Source organism: Alosa pseudoharengus, unplaced genomic scaffold (genome assembly GCF_046254945.1).
Source record: "Alosa pseudoharengus isolate Yale_2024_CS ecotype anadromous, Long Island Sound unplaced genomic scaffold, YU_APseudo_1.1 YU_APseudo_1.1_scf_10, whole genome shotgun sequence".
NCBI lineage: Eukaryota > Metazoa > Chordata > Actinopteri > Clupeiformes > Clupeidae > Alosa > Alosa pseudoharengus.
In genome coordinates, this window is record NW_027468565.1 from 1,572,366 (window position 1) to 1,591,890 (window position 19,525).

Sequence of the window (19,525 nt, forward strand, 5' to 3'; positions counted from 1 at the left end):
CCTCAAAACTAATTTAGGTAACATCACATATCTCCTGTTGTGGAATTAACACAACATGCTTAATGTTATTGTGATGCCCCACTGGATGCATTCTTGAATGCAACAAGGCTTTCCAAATGTTAACATTGTCTGTGCAAAATAAGAAAAATACTTCAACTTAATTTAGGGAAAAAGTGCCATGTTTATTTTTTATTTTTTAATTGTCTCAAACAACAGTTTGGATTACACTCTCCCTGAGATAATCTTGACAATGCCCACAACAAATAGGGCAAATTTGACTTCTTCACAAACGATAAAACATTGTACCTGAACAACTATGTGCAACATAGCAGAATGTAAAGCCAACTAAAATAACAGGCATAGTGTATGACAGGCTACCCTTTTTCTGTGTTAAATGAGCCTGCATTTGTAGGATGCTTCATGAACTGTTTCTTTAACTAAAACTCAATCACCTTAATTGAATGAATGCACAAATATGAGTCAATTACAATGTGGCAAGCAACTATACTGCACAATTTTGAAAACATTTGTTTGAGCTACAAAAAATACTTCAGGCTTGAGGTGAAGTACATAACGGGCCATACCCACAATCAGGCTTGGAATTTCACCATTTTAGAGGCAAGGCCACTTGGCCTTCAGTTGGGCATATTTGGTGGGGGGCACAAAGGCCACATGTCAGGGCACCAAGGCCAAAGTTAACTATACAGTAGTAGGCTATAAAAATGATCAAAGTTGTATTCACTGCAGTAGACCTGCATCACTGTATACAAAAACATAAAACATGACATATTACATATAACTGTAAATCATCTGATCATCTAATATTTTCAGATATCTAGGCGACATTTGTAATATTTGTTTTGTATTTGGCCCGTTATGAAATAATGTGGAACAATTTAAACACAGTGTAAAACTTAAATCCCAAATTTGGAGACATCCATGTATGTTGAAATTTACTGCAAATTCAAAACGGGATTAGTCTGGAACGGCTAACTGTACAGGGGACTGATTTACACCTTTCTGTTCGGTAAGGTCTGCTGTTTATTCTGATATATGGTTTGTCATATGTTAAACAAAGGGTTCTGAAGTATTCCACCGAGATGAATGGGTAGGGAGATGGACGCAAAACCTTCAGTAGAATTTATGATTGAATGATATTATTTACTTTTCTCACGAACCGTTCACCACAGCAATTAGCGGCTAACATCGTTTAAAAGCTGAGAAAAAGCTCTTTCATGTGATACTTGTGATGTCTGTGTGATGAGTAGGCTACTTCGCGAGTAGTTCAACTGAGAAGAATATTGGTTAATTTGGACGCACTTTCTTGCGCTGTCACTTTCTCCACTGCGTAATTTGGCCATAGGCTAAATATATATCGCTATTAGTAGGACGCAAAGCAGAATATTTAAAGAAGGGGGCACCAAGGCCACCGTGGCCTGTAAACCTCTGATTTTCAAAGGGGCGTCACGGCCAACTCAAGGGGCTACGACGGCCATGGCCAATTCCAAACCACAGACATAATGTTGAAACAGAGCGAGCAAGTTTGTTACTGCAGCCATCCACGCTTGTTTGTATGCTTCAAGACGCAGCTTGATGAGGTCGTAATCTGTGCGCCGGTAAACGCTTCAGGAGCGCATAGGCACTATTTGGGTGTAACGCAAGCATTATTTTATCGGTTTTAAGGCAAAAAAAATCCGATAACGATATTAACAGATATTACATTTTTATGCTAATATCGGGCCGATAATATCGGTGGGCCGATATTATCGGACATCTCTAATAGATAGATACTTTATTGATCCCCAGGGGAAATTCAAGGTCTCAGTAGCATACAGACAACACACACACATTCACTAACAGCAGAAAAAGTAATTAAATTATATAATATAAAAACACAACTAAGCAATAAGGACAGTAGAAGATAAAGAATATACTAAATATACTAAAATACAAATTATACTAACTAACACTTAATCTAAATCAATTCTAAAAAACAGTATCCACATAGTGGTGATTAATCAATCAAGAGGCACTTGTAATGACTGAGGCAGGGACTGAGCCTGTGATTCTCTGTGCATAGTAAGGTAAGGTAAGGTGCTCTGTGTGAGTGAGTGTCATGGTGATAGTGCAATGGTGATAGTGGTCATGGTGATAGTGCAAATGAGTAAGTCCAACAGTGCAACAATGCAGAAATAAAGTCTATATATCTATATATATAACTATTTTAAGAAAAGGTATAAGTGTGGCCACAGTGTGGCATGGAGGGAGGGGTTATGCATATGTGCTAATGTGCTAATATAGCACGCAAACAGTGAGGCAGAAAGACAGTGGTAAAAGTGGCTAGTGGTAAAAAGTGGCTAGTGGACAGACAGTATCCAAACAAGGGGGGGGGGGGTGAAGAGGCAGACAGACTATGCAGAGAAGTCTATCTCTCCTCTTCCCTTAAGTGAAGCATTGAACAGTTCAATGGCCCTGGGGACAAATTACTTTCTCAGTCTGTCTGTTGTGCAAGGCAGTGAGCGAAGTCTCCAGCTGATCAGGCTCTTCTGCTTAACAATAGGGTTGTGGAGTGGATGACACTCATTGTCCAAGATGTTGATCAGTTTGTTCAGGGTCCTTTTGTCAGATAGTGAAGTGATGCAATCCAGTTCAGCTCCCACTACAGAGCCAGCTTTCCTTACCAGCCTGTCAATTCGCCCCGCATCGTTTTTCCTTGTGTTTCCTCCCCAGCATACTACTGAAGAGTATAGAAGAGGACGCTGGCAACGACAGACTGGTAGAACATCCTGAGGAGCTTGCTGCACACATTGAAGGACCGCAGCCTCCTCAGGAAGTACAGCCTGCTCTGCCCTTTCTTGTAGAGTGCATCAGTGTTGGCTGACCAGTCCAGTTTATTTTCCAGGTGGAGACCCAGGTACTTGTAGGTGCTTACTACCTCCACATTGACCCCATCAATGTGGACTGGTAGCAGAGGGGGCTTAGACCTGCGGAAATCCAGCACCATCTCCTTTGGTTTTGAAGTGTTGAGTTGAAGATGATTGAGTTTGCACCATTGCACAAAGTCCTCCACCAGGCTCCTGTACTCCTGCCCGTTCCTGATACACCCCACAATTGCAGTATCGTCAGAAAACGTCTGCATGTGGCATGACTCGGTGTTGTAGCAGAAGTCAGATGTGTACAGGGTGAACAGGACTGGAGAGAGCACAGTTCCCTGTGGCGCTCCGGTGCTGCTGATCACAGTGTCAGAGAGACAGTTCTTCAGCCTGACGAACTGTGGTCGCTCGGTCAGGTAATCTGTAATCCAGGTTACCAGGTGAGCGTCCACACCCATCTGCAAGAGCTTGTCTCCCAGTCTGAGGGGTTGGATGGTGTTAAAAGCACTTGCGAAATCAAAGAACATGATTCTCACAGCACTTTTCCCCTTGTCTAGGTGAGAATGTGTCCTGTGTAGAAGATAAGTGATGGCATCGTCCACGCCCACTTTCTCCTGGTATGCAAACTGTAACGGGTCTAGTGCATGGCGTACCTGGGGTCTGAGCATGCCTAAGACCAGCGGCTTAATTGTTTTCATCACGTGATGTAAGAGCGACAGGTCTGTAGTCATTAAGCTCACTAGGGTGTGGCTTCTTAGGGACAGGGGTGAGACATGATGTCTTCCACATTGTTGGAACTTGTCCAAGGCATAGGCTCAAATTGAAGATGTGCTTCAGTGGCTCCCCTAGTTCAGCAGCACAGGCCTTGAGTAGCCTTGGACACAGTCTGTCAGGCCCTGCTGCTTTATTGCTGCGCAGTGTCTTTAGTTGGGCTCTCACTTGATCTGTTGTGATGATGGGGGGTGTAAGGGGAGGGGGAGGGGTGCATCTGGGATCTGTGTGTCTGATGGCTGTTGACTGAGGTCGTTGTCACCTCATTGTTCGTGATCGCCATGTGTGGGAGGGGTGCAATATCCAGTGATGGTGGGGGTACGATAGCGTGTGATGATGGAGGTGAGTGTTGCACTGGTATTGAGGGGGTGTGGGGGCTGGGGGATGGTGGACAGACCACCGCCATTGGAGCTGGAGCAGGGCAGTCAAACCTGTTGTAGAAGTGGTTCAACTGGTTCGCCCTGTCCAGGTCCCCCTCCACAGAGCTGCTGCTCTTCTTCAGGCCAGTGATAATCCTCATGCAGTTCCATGTCTCCTTCAAGTTGTTTTCCTGCAACTTCTGTTCCACCTTCCTTCTGCAGTCCTCCTTAGCCTCCTTCAGCTTGACTTTGAGTTCCCCTTGCACACGCCTCAGCTCTGCCATGTCCCCCTCTCTGAACGCCATCTTTTTCCTGTTAAGAAGGGTCTTGACATTGCTGGTTATCCAAGGCTTGTTGTTGGGAAAGCAGCGTACAGTTCTGGTGGGAACAACAATGTCCATGCAGAAGTTCAGGTAGTCAGTTGTGCACTGTGTGACCTCCTCTAAGTCGTCTCCATTCTGTAACACACTCCAGTCAGTGCACTCGAAGCAGTCTCTCAGAGCCTCATCCGCTTCAGGTGTCCACTTCCTGAAGGTGCGTGTGGCAACTGGTAGCCTCTGTACTTTGGGCTTGTACATTGGCTGGAGATGAATGAGGTTGTGGTCTGACTTGCCCAGTGGGGGGAGGGGGTTTGCACTGTATGCATCCCTCACGTTTGCATACATGAGGTCTATTGTCCTGTTTTTCCTTGTAGGGCAGTCAACAAACTGGTAGAAATTTGTGAGTGTGGAATCCAGTGTTATGTGATTGAAGTCACCAGAGATCACAAAAAAGGCATCAGTGTGTTGGGTTTGAAGCCTTGCGATTGTGGAGTGGATGACGTCGCACGATGTATCCGGGAGAGCTCGAAGTGGAACGTAAACACAGACAGCAATTGCGTGCGAGAACTCCCTCGGCATGTAGTACGGACGGAGACTAACCGCTAATAACTCCACATCCTTACAGCATACAGTCTCCTTCACTGTAACATGTCCGGGGTTTCACCATCTATTGTTAATGTACAGCACCAGTCCTCCTCCCTTCTTTTTGCCAGAAAGTTTACAGTCTCTGTCCAAACCGAGCTACACTGAAGCCGGGCAGCTCAACGTTAGAAGTGGGGATATGGCTTGTTAGCCACGTCTCCGTAAAGCATAACAAACTACATTCCCTGTACAACTATTGGTTTCTTACCAGGGCATCCAGTTCGTCAGTCTTGCCAGTGAGTTCGCCAGTGAGTTCACGTTTCCCATCACAATCGATGGAAATGAGGGCTTGTATCTCCACTTCTTCTCCCGACGCCTCGTCTTCACTTTTACTCCCACTCTGCAACCCCGAAAGCACCACAGTTCCTCTGGGATGTTGTCGCGAACACAGCCAGCATTCCGTCGTAGTGCGATCAGCTGATTCCTTGTGTACACAAGTTTGCTGTCGCTGGAGCGTTGTAATATGTCCATATCCATAGGATAGAATAAAAACACTCCTCAAAGTGTGTAATCCAAAAAGTTGCGAAGTAAAAAGTAAACAAAAGACGTAGAAACAAACACAAAGACACAGAGCTACTAAGAAGGCTGCCACACTTGTCGGCGCCGGAACCGGAACGACACATACACATACTGTATAGACTGTATAGACCGTTTCAATCTGTTCCTGAAGTGTTTTTGGTTACTTGTGGTTTTGGTCACTGCTATGCGGATGATACTCAACTTTACCTGTCTTTCCAACCTAAGGACTACCGTTATATTAGGATATCTGACGTCGTCATACTCAATTCTAGTCAGAATTTGAATCTGATACTGCTCCATTGTGACATGATTATGAAGCGTGTGCTGTCAATATCTTGTACAACAGATGTGATGGTGAAATCAAGCAAAATCAACCGAAGTGTGCTCAGGTTACGTAATAGACAAGACCTGTTGCTGGCTTTTCTATTTGCAAATAAAAGCGAATTATGAGCCTCGTAGCTACCAACCAAGATTGTTTCCAAAGAAATGGCACAACGAGAATAAAACAGGTATAGGGCAGGCGTATGTTCATTTCCATGCAAAGCATGGCATTTATCAATTTGAACGTGAGAGTTGGCTACGCTCGAAAGTCTCAATTCTTGTAGGCAAGTTTTTGAGGCGGCATAGCACGGTACAGTACTAAATCGGTGGAGGATTGGTAAGTTGAAGAGTTGAAGACTTTTCCTGCACATTTGTAGCCTACTTGCCGTATGTAGCCTGTTATGTTGACCCATTTCATGGATTAAGATAGCCATAGGCTATGTGGAGAGAATTACTTTGTCTTTGGAAAGTGCAACAGTAATAAATTATTTTGTATTATTTTCAAAAGGGCAAATGGCAGTATGTTTTTTTTACTGAATATATAGTTGAAGTATGCTGCGTTCTCTCTGCAAAAATAAAATCTGTTGCACTTAAATAGCCATAGGCTTACTTAATGACACTTTTCTAGCTGTCAAAATTAACAAGGTTCAGCTGGACTTGCAACATCACTGTGGCTCACAGGGTCACAAATGTTTCTCTTTTGGACGTATAATGCATCTCCATGTTGTAAATTCTAGGGGCGAGGCCTTTAAAACGAGCATATAGGGGCGTGATTTATCAGCACAAGGCTAAGTGTATTGGTGTATTTTTCTTCAATAACAAAAAAAATATATTTTTTACAAAAATGTAAGACACTACAACGTGTTCCAAATTGTCATAAACATTCATTTTTTTGTTTTTCAATTAAACTCTGGATAACTAGTTTGACAGGGGAGCCCAATCAAAGGAAAACTACTTAAGAAGGATGTTCCACATTATTAAGCGTGCCTCAGATTTCAAGCAATATGGGAAATAAAAAGGATCTCTGCTGAAAAGCGTGAAATTGTGCACTACCTTGGACAAGGTATAAAAACATTGGATATTTCCCGAAAACGTATGCGTGATCATCGTACTGTGAAGAAATTTGTTGCTGAGAGCAGCTGCTAAAATGCCATTGCAAAGCAGCAAACAGGTATTTGAAGCCGCTGGTGCCTCTGGAGTCCCGCGAACCTCAAGGTGTAGGATGCTCAAGAAGTTTGCAAGTATGCATAAACCTACTATTCGGCCACCCCTAAACATGCTCACAAGCAGAAACGGTTGCAGTGGGCTCAGGAATACATGAAGACTAACAGTGTTGTTTACGGATGAGTGCCATGCAACCGTAGATGGTCCAGATGGATGGAGTAATGGATAGTTGGTGAATGGCCACAATGTCCCAACAAGGCTGAGCAATGAGGTGGAGTCATGTTTTGGGCAGGAATCAAGGGGAGAGAGCTGGTAAGCCCCTTTAGGGTCCCTGACGGTGTAAAAATGACCTCTGCAAAGTATGTAGAGTTTCTGACTGACCACTTTCTTACGTGGTACAAAAAAAAAGAAGAACCGTGCCTTCCGTAGCAAAATCATCTTTATGCATGACAATGCACCATCTCATGCTGCAAAGAATACCTCAGGGTTATTGGCTGCTATGGGCATAAAAGGAGAGAAACTCATGGTGTGGCACTCATCTTCCCCTGACCTCAACCCTATTGAGAACCTTTGGAGCATCATAAAGCAAAAGATCTATGAGGGTGCGAGGCAGTTCATATCCAAGCAGAAGCTCTGCATGGGAGGCTATTCTGACATTCTGGCAGCTCTGGGAGGCTGTTCTGCAAAGACATTAAAGCAGAAACTCTCCAAGAACTCACAAGTTCAATGGATGCAAGAATTGTGAAGGTGATATCAATGAAGGGGTCCTATGTTAACATGTAACTTTTCCTGTTATGATGTTTTTGATTGAAATTACTTGATTTCATTTATATCACCTCAACAAATGACCATTTTTAGTTCTTTACAACCTATAAAATGTCTTGAAACTCTCTTGTGCATAATAATTTGGAACAGTGCATTTTGAGTTTTTTTATTTAAAAAAAAAATACTGTTCTCAATGGGAGGTTTGTTCAATAAAATTTGAATTTTACTCTAACGGTTGATGACTTGAATATTATGTCATTCTTCTCTTTCCACCCAGGCCCAGTCAGATGAAAAGGCCCTCATTGCCAAGCTCTATCAGCACATTGTTGCCTTGCAGTTAAGTGAAACAACTGCTCTGTGTAAGCTGGAGACCACCACTAGCCAGCTCTGTAAAGTGGAGGCTCAGTTGTTGCGTGCTGAACAGCAGTTGGATGAAAAGGAAAAAACACTGTGGCACGTTCGACAGTATGCTCACGGTCAAGCCAAACACCTTAGACAGACAATACAGTCATTGCGGAGGCAATTTTCTGGTGCCCTGCCCCTGGCTCAGCAGGAGAGATTTTTCCAGATCATGGTGCACCTCAAGGAGGATCACAATCAGGTGCGACATGAGGCTCTTCAGGCGAGAGAGCAGAGAAGGAACTTCGAAAGCAAGGCAAAAGAACTGGAGCTCAAAGTCAAAGGACTAGATGACCTCATGACCACTCTTAAGGATACCAAAGGGGCTCAGAAGGTTTGTGTCACTTATATATAGATAAATACAGACAAGCACACTAGACTGATGTAATATGGTAAAACTGTAGGTGAGTTATATGGTATACAAAGGTCTCCCCTCAGGACCATTTACGGTACAGTACCAGTGCATTATGTGAAAACTGAAAATGAAATTTAGTTGAAAGTGATATTATGATATTGAAATCGCACCACCACTTAGTCAAAATATTGAAATATGCAGGTGACACCACCATCATCGGCCACAAGGTGTAAAAGATAAGTCTCAATACCCCAAAGAGGTGAACTGGGCTTTTCCAATGCATGGTATCTGCTCAACTCACCCCTGAGCTTTTTTTGGTTTTCCATTAGCAAAAACTGGTACCTGGTACCATTTTTAAAAAATCCCTCAGCCATACTGTGCTAGCACAAGCAGTTCATTTTAACAATTTGCATAAGTAGACTAGCCTAGAAATCTAGACGCACCCTAGCAGCAGCAAAAAAGCTGCCCAGGCTAGTCTAGCAACTCTCCATTGGCTTGCGAGCTGGAAAAATTAAACTTCGATAGGACCAATCACATTGTGTATAGAGTCGTTAGGCGGGCTTAACATAATCATTGATGGCAGAGTTGAAATGGTTCGACGTGAATTCCCTGCTACTTGAAAACAAAGAAGGTGGATGTTGCTGTTGGCGAACAGCGTGACACAAGCTTTTTTTAAGTTGGCAAAAGTTTGAACTAGCCAACTAGCTCCGCTGGTGGGAAAACGCATGGGACTCATGAGTTGTAGCGCTTATCCCGCCCCTCAGACTGAGCACTGCGAATGGTGAGTCCCCAGACCCTACATTTTAATCGTCAGGCTATAACTAGACTGCATTACGTAATTATTCAATTCATTCAACAGGTGCGTTCTCTGAAAATGGAATAACGTCCTGCAGTACGAAAACAGAAGCGTTCTATATATCTATCTAAGTGTTGTGGATGACTTTGCTACAAAGCCTCCAACACCTATCTCCAATGATTTTGCGTATGTGCGTGCCAGCCACTACTAAAGTGAACAATGTGCTCACTTTGCTCTGAGACTGAGACCACTTTGCTCTCAGTCACAACAATGCAATGGGGAACCTTCCAACAACCGCAAGGAGTTCCCAATACCATGTTTTGCCCCATCTTCCTGTATTGTTTGTATTTGCCCGATGGCCATTTTTCTGTATTTTGCTGTGGTCAGACAAATTCTTATCAGAATTTTAGTCTGGTAACACATTATGGGTTTGTGTTTCAACCTAGCTTGGAGACCACCCTGAATTTACATCACCAACAACATTTAAGAAAGTGAAATGTTTTCTGTTTGTCTGTTAAAGATATTTCTGTTTGTCTGTTAAAGATATTGCGCTGTCAATATCTTGTATAACAGATGCAAAAGAGGAATCTAAATATCTTGCTTCTCCAGCAGCAGTGATTTTGTTGTAAACAAAATCACCTCAAGCACGGCCAGGTGACGTGGGTGACTTCTTCACTGATGCTCATTTGCCCATTATTGTATACAGCCAAACAATTTGATTAGCCCGAACACATCTTGATCAGGCATGTAAATTTGTCAATGGAGTGACTCCATACCGAATTTCCTGCCCTCTAATTTTGTGGATGGGGTAAATTCAGGCTAGCTTCCAGGCTAATTTTTCTGTTCTCACACAAACACAATTCTACTGTCCCTGTCATTCGCCAGCAAAGAGTTAGCCTTAACTCTCTTGTTCTCAAGCAAACCTGCCAGTGAAAGTAAAGAAACTGTATAATGTGAGTGTTTGACGTTGTCGCCATACAAAGTTGCCCCCAGTGTAGATGCTTAGCCAGCTAACTTGCTGAGTCAATAATGAACAGATCTGTTCATTATTGACTCAGCAAGTTAGCTGGCTAAGCATCTACGCTGGGGGCAACTTTGTATGGGGACAACGTCAAACACTGTTGTTTTTGTCCTTCAATAGGGCTCAAGTTGGAAAATGCCAGAATTCTCCTTTAATTCTTTATTTTTTCTGTTTGCTGTTTCAACTATTAACCTTTCCATACATATTGCTTGTATGTATGTAATGTCTTATCTTTAGGTTATTGAGTGGCACAGAAAATTGGAAGAGGCCCGACTGCTGGAGCTGAAAAGTAATAGAGAAGTTAGTATTCAGAGGGAGGAAATCAAATACTTGAAAACTGTGATAGAGGAACAAGAACGGTCCATCAGTGCTTTGGAGGATGATCACATTAAGGACAGCAAGGTAAACCTGTTCAAATACAATTGATTAAATATATAGGCCTAGTCCAGGGGTGGGCAACTAATTTCCCCAAGGGGCCACATGACAAACTGGGACTGTTGAGGAGGGCCGGACCCAAAATACCGAACTCAAGTCTGAACTCAATTCTGTCCAATTCTATTCTGTTCTTGTATAACATTAAGTAAATCATATGGTTTTGTTTACTACTTGAAAGAACAGATGAAAATGTGAGGGAGACCAAGGAAAAACAGCAATAGGCTATTTAATCTATGTCCAGTATTTAATCCTCATTCTCGAAAATGATTTTTTGACATTGACATTTTTTTTTTCAGTTTTCAAAGGCTGAACAATATCTATATAATTAGGCTAGGCCATGAAAATGTGAAGGAGTCAGTACAACCATAGGCCTGTGTCACCATTTCATCAACACAGCAATATTTCATCATTAAATCATTACCATCATTAAATTAACTCTATGCAGAATTAGACTATGAAATGTGAAGCAGACAATAGTAGGCTGTCATTAGTTAATCAACATGCACAAAGAAAACTATTTTAAAAATGTAGGCTATGTTTTTGCTTTAACTTTATGCACAAAACTGTGATTGGTCAACTCGCCCTGTGTGTTGAGCCGGCTGCTTCAAGCAACCTGTGGGTAGTAGCATCATACTAGTTCGCTAACATAAGCTTTGCAAATAAACTCAGACATATTTTGGTTACAGTGACGGGGTTATCCGAATGTAAACTGTCTATCTGCCAGTAACGTTTTGAAATTAACACTTCGTATCTCCAACAAACAGCAGGAGTTCGTTCTGACAACCTTTGCGGTGGTGAGCGACGCAGACATAAGAGACAAAACTTTGAAAGGTTTACGCCGACTTAAAGGCAACTGCATTGTGTCGACGCAGAAGCATAAATTCTATTCACCAGATGAGGGTGTTTACATCGTATGCATCCACGCACAAATGTATGGGCGTACAAATAGCAGTCGCTTTCAAAATAAAAGCAACGATATTGATTTGCGTGCATTATCTCTATGCTAGGCTCTTGACTATTGTTCTTTCACGGACCTTACGCGGGCCGGTCAGGGAAAGCCCACGGGCCGGATGTGGCCCGCGGGCCGTATGTTGCCCATGTATGGCCTAGTCCATGCTCAGTTAGATAGTGAGCATCTCTCAGGATAACTTTGTAAACATATCAGCAAACCATTAGTTCTTCCTCTACTTCTGCCAGATCTACACTTACAAACATGCACACACAACATTAAGAGCAAATTTATTGAGACTTATTCCTGAATAAGTAAGCTCCAGAATTAACTTTTGGGACAAAAAAACAGCATAAATGCCGACTGGCAAAAACAGAATGTCATAACATAAAAATCTCATAAGCCCATATTTAGCTGCAAAAAGGACATAGACAATATATCAAATATTGAAAGTAAATTTGATGCTAGCAACGTTTCTCAAAAATGTTGGAATGGGGGAAACAAAAGGTGGAAGAAGTTTTGTAATGATAAAGACAACATAAGGAGGAATATTTCACAACAAATTAGATTCACTGGCACCATAATCATTCAAGAGATGCAGTCTTTCAGAAGTAAAGATGTAGCCTGACATTACACTCAATTCTAGTCAGGATTAGAGTCTGATACTGCTCCATTGGGATGTGATTATGGTGTGTGAACAGGGGTTTTTCTCCTCCACAAATGCCGCCTTCTTCTCCACAAATTCTTTAACATTGTTTTCTGGTCATTGCAGTGTCAATATCTTGTACAACAGACGTGATCGGGAAATCTAAATGACCTTTTAGCAACAGCGTTTTAGGAAGAACCGGGATGAAAGTTTTGAAAAGTTTTTTTGTTTTAAATGTCACTTACAAAGACATCATACCATACTGAAAGCTAATATTTTGTCACTAGCAACCCACATCTGTCCTCTGTCAAACACAGCTGCATTTTCAGCTCTCAACAAAATCGTTCAGGAGTTCTGGTCCGAACCGTGGTTTGGGCATAGTTGCTCCACAACGGAACAAGTCCAGACCTTGCCACAAATTTGCGGCAACCTGAAATTTCAAGGGCATTCACAAATGCTGGTTAAAACTCCATGCAAAACTCCATACCATGCAAAAAAAGAAACCATATTTACATATGATACAGAAATGTTGCCGACTTATCTTGGCCGAGCTCAATTAACCCTCTAACCGCCCATGTCGCAATATTGCGACAAGCGTCATTACTGGATAAAACAGACGATAGACGCGAGTACAGTGTAAAATCTCATTTGTACTCTTGACCACTAGTTGGCAGACACCCAGAGCTTCGATTCAAGCTCAACCTTTTTTTTCAAGGTTTTCAGGAAGCATGCGAAAACACGCGAGAAACACACGAAGAAGACGTGCATTTCCTCCATAACGCGGAAGCGATGCGGGCCATAGTTTTGCAAAAATTTAAGCAGAAATACACCAAATGTTGAAAAAAAATTCACGTGTGACGAAGTCTTGGATCTGTTATTCACCTATTACGATTCTGAAGGAGAATATCTGCCTTTTGGAGAATATGATCGATCGTCTATTGACTGATAGTCACGGTGCGTCTGTGAATGGAGGTACGTCTTTGCGACAGTGTCCACTAAGCATACCATGCTTATTTCGACCGGTTTCGACCCTCTGCCCAACATAGCTGGAGGTGCCAGTGGCAATAGTGATGATAGTGTCCGTAATGGACGTGGTATAGACAGCAGGGGTTGTAAAAATAGGGCTCTGAAGAACTACAAAGTCACCCGCGATATGGAACTGATTTGACCAGGCTACTTTATTGTATAGTAGCATAGGGTTTGTGATTATAGTAATAGTTTACTATTGTTGGTTTACATGTGACTGTATTCCTGTTCATTTGTTATGTCGGTGAAATGACAAAAAAAGAAAGAAAAACTGCTCAAATATGTTCAACATCTAGTATTTACTGAAATGTGCATAATTCACGGTGGTTACCATCCAGTGACGTCATAATATGCAAATTAGATGAGTAAATTTACCCCCTTCATAAACTTCTGTTCATACTAAATGATTTTCACATTTACAGTAGGACTTTATCTCTGACCACTTGCAAGCCATGGCCTTTTGAAATGTTTATGTACAAATCCAATTTATTCTTTTTAAACCCTGGCGGCTAAAGGGTTAAGATTGACTGAGACAAAGAGGAAAACTATCCTGTGGTTAGACCAATCCAAAATATTCCAAAAGGCAGCCAAGCCTCAACGAACAGGAAGAGTTCAGAGAGTAAACGCATGTTGTATCATAGGAGATGTTTGCAGTGAGACAATAAAGAAAGCCAAGAGTAAATAAACTGTATTCGCCAGCAGTATTATTTGATTATTTAAACCACCGGACAACTTTGAAAAGCTGGATGAATGGCCTGCATGGAGACAGAGGTTCACATGATTCAGGTCGGCGACAAAGTTAAGCTATAAAAACAGTGATGTTCGGGTTAGCACACTCATTTACGCTATGGGCAACGAAGCCGAAAATATATTCAAAACATTCGTCTTTATGGAGGAGGACGACAAGAACCATTATTAAAACGGTAAAAAAAAAAAAACAGACTGATTGTGGGAATTCGTGACAAAGAACTGTCCAGACTACTGCAATTAATGTCTGACCTCACTCTAGAAAAAGCAGTGACAATGGTGAGACAAGCGGAAAAAGTAGCATAACAGATAACCCAACAAGAGCAGCATGCACAGCTCACCGTACAAGAAGTGAAACACAGACGCCTAACACAGAAAGGATGGAAACCGCAGGCGAAAGAGGGGAGCAATGGACAGCACTACTCAGGAGATTTCAAGTGCCGTCGATGCGGGAAAGAGAATCACAAAATCCCAACCAAATGCCCAGCATTAGAGTCGGAATGCAGAAAATGTGGGAAAAGTGGCAATTGGGAGATACATAGTTTTTTGAGTTAGTGAGGGAAGTTACTCAGAACAAAGAAGAAGAGGAAATCTTCTACCTAGGGGCAGTAAGTAAAACAAAGTAGTGTTGAACAGTGGACTGAACAGATTCACATAGGACACACTCCAGTCAGATTTAGAATCGATATAGGAGCAGATGTCACTGTAATGAACGTGAAAAACATTTAGAGCTCTTAGGCCTGAAAGAAAGCTTGAGGCACCCAACAGATCATTAGAAAACCCGGGCGGGACACTTGATATAATGGGCCAGTTCACTGCTAGCGCACTGCATAAAAACAAGAAATATATCTTCAACATATACGTAACAAAAGGGCCTACAGTTAGCAACCTGATAGGGAGATAGCGGTAGAGATGGGGATGGTGAAGAGAATACAGCAGGTTAGGACAGCAGTGGGACCCCAGGGGGTGCTCAAAACCGACCCGGTGAAGATACACCTAAGAGAGGGAGCTGTCCCATATGCTGTACACACCGCCATTAGAGTCCCTCTGCCACTTCTTCCCAAAGTCCAAGCAGAGCTACAGCGAATGGAGGAACAGGGTGTGATCATAAGTGACCCAACCAACAGACTGGTGTGGCCGCCTACCAAATTGGCGGCCATGTTGACTTATTCCTGCTAATAGAGCTCAATGGACTCAACGACATCTACGTATATCTATGATATTGACTCTTTGATGAACCGTTTCTTGTCCTCAAACTGCCGCAGACACTTCCTAGCAAAGATTCTAGAGCGCTCTAAGCTTCCTAGTAGGCTTCTGCCTAGTTCTCCTGTAGTCATAGAGATAATAAACACTAGCGCAGTTCTGAACTCCCAGTCGGCTGAATGTCGTTTTAAAGGGATGTGGACACCGGCGTCATCGTGAGTGCAGTGCACTCTGATTTCGACATTCAATTACTTTACATTAGATTCCATTGTTCTCAATACAACTCCGCACTACAGCATCACACTTTGCCTCCGCCGCCGTGTAAATCACGATTCAGTTCTATTTTGTTGGCGCAGCTCCATAAAATTAATTGTTCATACGTACACTGGTGCCGACTCATGTGTACGTAGTCCTTCAGTCGACATAGAATTAAAATATCACCGAAGCACTTCAAGTTTAAGTTTTAATCTAGCCTACGACATAAACATTGTTTACACTTCTACACTGTTACACGCAAACTGAACATAGTTAATGGAGATAAGGACTAGGCTATTTCTGTTTGTTATGCACTTCATTGAAATATGCTGTAGGCCTAGCCTACATTTTGCACACTTCCTTTTGCACACTTCCACGTTCCTTATTACAGTGCATGAAAATGCACTGTACTGTTCTTCCTAGGCAACAACAACTTCTTATTACAGTGCATGAAAATGCACTCTACTGTTCTTCCTAGGCAACTTCTTATTATTATTACAGTGCATGAAAATGCACTGTACTGTTCTTCCTAGGCAACTTATTATTATTCCGCTTACCACTTTTTCCGTACGCTATTTCTCTTGAACAGTTTAACTTAGAAACGTCATTCAAACTTTGTAACGTAGGTCTTCAAACAGATCGGGTTGCTATGTCTTTTCAACTTTGAAACGTTTATACTTTTTAAACTATTAAAGAAAAACTTTTAAAAAATCCCCATAGACTTAACATTGCCGATTGTGACATCATAATACGGCCGTTAAGCAATTAGAATCCTATGGCAGGTGTTCAGGCCACCTGCAGCCTCAGGCTTTAAGCATACAATCTGGGTCAATTAAGACTACACATCCTATTCAACTGTTTCCTCTGCCCAAAACTGTTTCAAAATAAAAGTCCTCACTACAATAATCCACTGTTAAACAATGTAACCCATTAAACTACTGAACTTTTTACATTCAACTTTTAAACGGTCTACTTTTAAACTATCATTAAACTATCTATCTATTAAACTAGCTGTCTATCAACAACTTTTAAACTATCTACATTCAACTTTTAAACTTTTAAACTATATACATTCAACTTTTAAACAGTCTACTTTTAAACTATTATTAAACTATATATTAAACTAGCTGTCTATCAACAACTTTAAACTTGTCATCAACTATGTCAACACTTGTCATCAACTATGACTCCTACCCACTGTAGCTAGTTAGCATGGTTAGCAAAGTTAGCATGTTAGCATTGCTAACATTGTTAGCATTTTTAACAAAACTGCTAAAAATGATTAGCTAGGTTAGCTAAGTAACATGGTTAACAAAATTAGCATGTTAGCATGCTAGTTAGCATAACTGTTAAAAATGATTAGCTAAGTTAGCTAAGTAACATGGTTAGCATAGTTAGCATGTTAGCATGTTATTTAGCATTTTTAACAAAACTGCTAAAAATGATTAGCTAAGTTAGCTAAGTAACATGGTTGGCATAGTTAGCATGCTAGCATGTTAGCATGCTAGTTAGCATTTTTGGCAAAACTACTAAAAATGATTAGCTAGGTTAGTTAAGTAACATGGTAGCATTGCTAACTTATTTAGCATGTTTAGCAAAACTGCTAGAAAATGTTAGTTAAGTTAGCTAAGTAACATGGTTAACATGTTAGCATTGCTAACACTGCTATAAAACATTAGCTAAGTAGCATGGTTAACATAATTACAAATCTTAGCATAACTGCTAGCAAACATTAGAGTCGTTCCAACTTTCAGTTATCGTCAAATATCTACCTATACACAGCCATTAAACTATTTGAATATCAACATTCATTAAACTGCTAGAAAATGTTAGTTAAGTTAGCTAAGTAGCATGGTTAGCAGGTTAGCATTGCTAGCACTGCTTTAAAACATTAGCTAAGTAACATGGTTAGCATAGTTAAAATTCTTAGCATAACTGCTAGCAAACATTAGAGCCATTCCAACTTTCAGTAGTCGTCAAATATCTACCTATACACAGCCATTAAACTATTTGAATATCAACATTCATTCAACTTCCAGTCTGTCAACAACTTTTAAACTATTTACCTTCAACTTTTAAACGGTCTACTTTTAAACTATCATTAAACTATCTATTAAACTAGCTGTCTATCAACAACTTTTAAACTATCTACATTCAGCTTTTAAACAGTCTACTTTTAAACTATCAACTTTTATTAAGCTATGCAACCACCATGTCTATCCTAGCATCACCGTAGTAACCATCTCTGTATTATCTGTTTAAACTATACATGATATTTTACATCACAACTTTAGCATTTTCATGCACTGGTAATTCCTTGGAATTGCATTTCTAGTTGTCAATCCTTATTTTGTTTGTTATGCCTTTTATAATGTGTATACATTTTGTGCATGTACCTCTGCTGTAGCATTTATGTAAGGGATAATGTATTGTCCGTCGGTAATTATCGGAAAATAAGTCCCAACAGGACGAACAGAACCCCGACGCACATTGGAGGTGTTTTGCTTCAAACCATTCTACAATGGATCAGTAAAGATCAGAAAAGATCAGTTTTAATGCGCATCCGAGAGTTTGGGGATATTCTCGCATGCTACGAGTCACTCTCAGCATAATAAGTTGTTCCTCAATTTCTAAACAGAGATGTTAGTCTACGTTGTGTTGCAGACATTTGGATCCATAACACCGTGGGCGTCGATTCCGATGTAAACATATGCAAATAACTCGTCGTTATATTGTAGCCTAATTGTGGAGGTTTCTTTATTTGGAATTTAAATCTGCATTTTTAAAATTGTGATTGTTTGTGCTAAGGCTGTATTGGTGTTGTGATAGGCTATGTTGTAAGACTGTGAAATGAATCAATATCAGAACAAGAGGCTTTTGCGCAATAGGTGAAGAATACAGAAAGATCAACGATAATGTGCCTTACTGTAGTGGAGTTCGTGAGACGGAAAACGCCAGGAAAACAGCGTTTAAAATGTCCATTTAAAAGGTACCCTAATCTGATGCACTGTTGTGCATTTTAAATCAGAACTAAGGAGGAATGTGAGGAGGCTGCTAAAGAGTGCATCTACAATCAAAACTGTCAATAACATAATCCGGTCTATGGGTGTTTGCTTCGTTGTTGACAGCGCGGTCTTTGAGATTTTAAATGACACATTTTAGTTTTTATTCGGCCAAGCTGAAGAGCTGGTATCTGGTATTGTTTGTGCAACTATACTACATGCAAAAATGCACAGATTGAGTTATAACAAAAATAATGACACCACTAGACTGTGGTAGTAAACGAACTAGATCCTAAAAGAAAGGTGCTAGCTTCCCTGGCTGAATGGTAGGCTATAAGCTATTAGCCTGCACAACATAAATTGTGACTATGCTGGCGACCCAAATAAAATCTCCTGCGACCCACCTGTGGGTCGCGACCCAGTCTTTGGGAACCAATGGTTTATAGGGACTTCTGGAAAGTTCAGAAATGCAAAATAATATAATTTTAATAATGTGATAATACATATGCATATGATAATGTTATAATAAATATGCATATGAATATTTCAAAAGCAGGCTCTCCAAGGCTTCTTGGGGTGTTACAGTATTTGTATGACTAGGGCAAAAACTCAGTCTTTTAAGGTTTAATGTAGGAGACATATAGGACTATAGGAACCAAGAGCTTTGTAATACTGAGCTTAAAGTAAATCACCTTTGTAGCCTTTGGTTTCATTCCTTGATTAATTCACCTCTGTGCTGTCAATTAAAGTCTGTTGAATTCTGCGTTCTTTGAAATCAGTTTTAAGACACATTTAGACACGTATTCCACAGGAGTTCTATGATCTTGATGACAATTCACAGATTCATGAGGAGCATCAGTTGCTTTGGGAAGAAAGGGAGGTGGAATTGGAGCGCCAGCTGGAGCACTATGAGAAACAACAGAATCAAGTTGACAATGCTACTCAAAAGGTATCATA

At 41.1% G+C, this 19,525-nt stretch overlaps 1 protein-coding gene across 1 annotated transcript in view; it reads left to right on the forward strand.

Annotated features, from left to right (window-relative positions):
- cep290 (centrosomal protein 290) overlaps positions 1-19,525 on the forward strand; it is a 204,225-nt gene that overhangs the window by 144,936 nt on the left and 39,764 nt on the right. Inside the window, exons 29-31 of the mRNA XM_076302635.1 lie at positions 8,012-8,467; positions 10,543-10,707; positions 19,410-19,517. Coding sequence (XP_076158750.1) covers positions 8,012-8,467; positions 10,543-10,707; positions 19,410-19,517 — 729 coding nt within the window. The remainder of the gene's footprint in view (positions 1-8,011; positions 8,468-10,542; positions 10,708-19,409; positions 19,518-19,525) is intronic.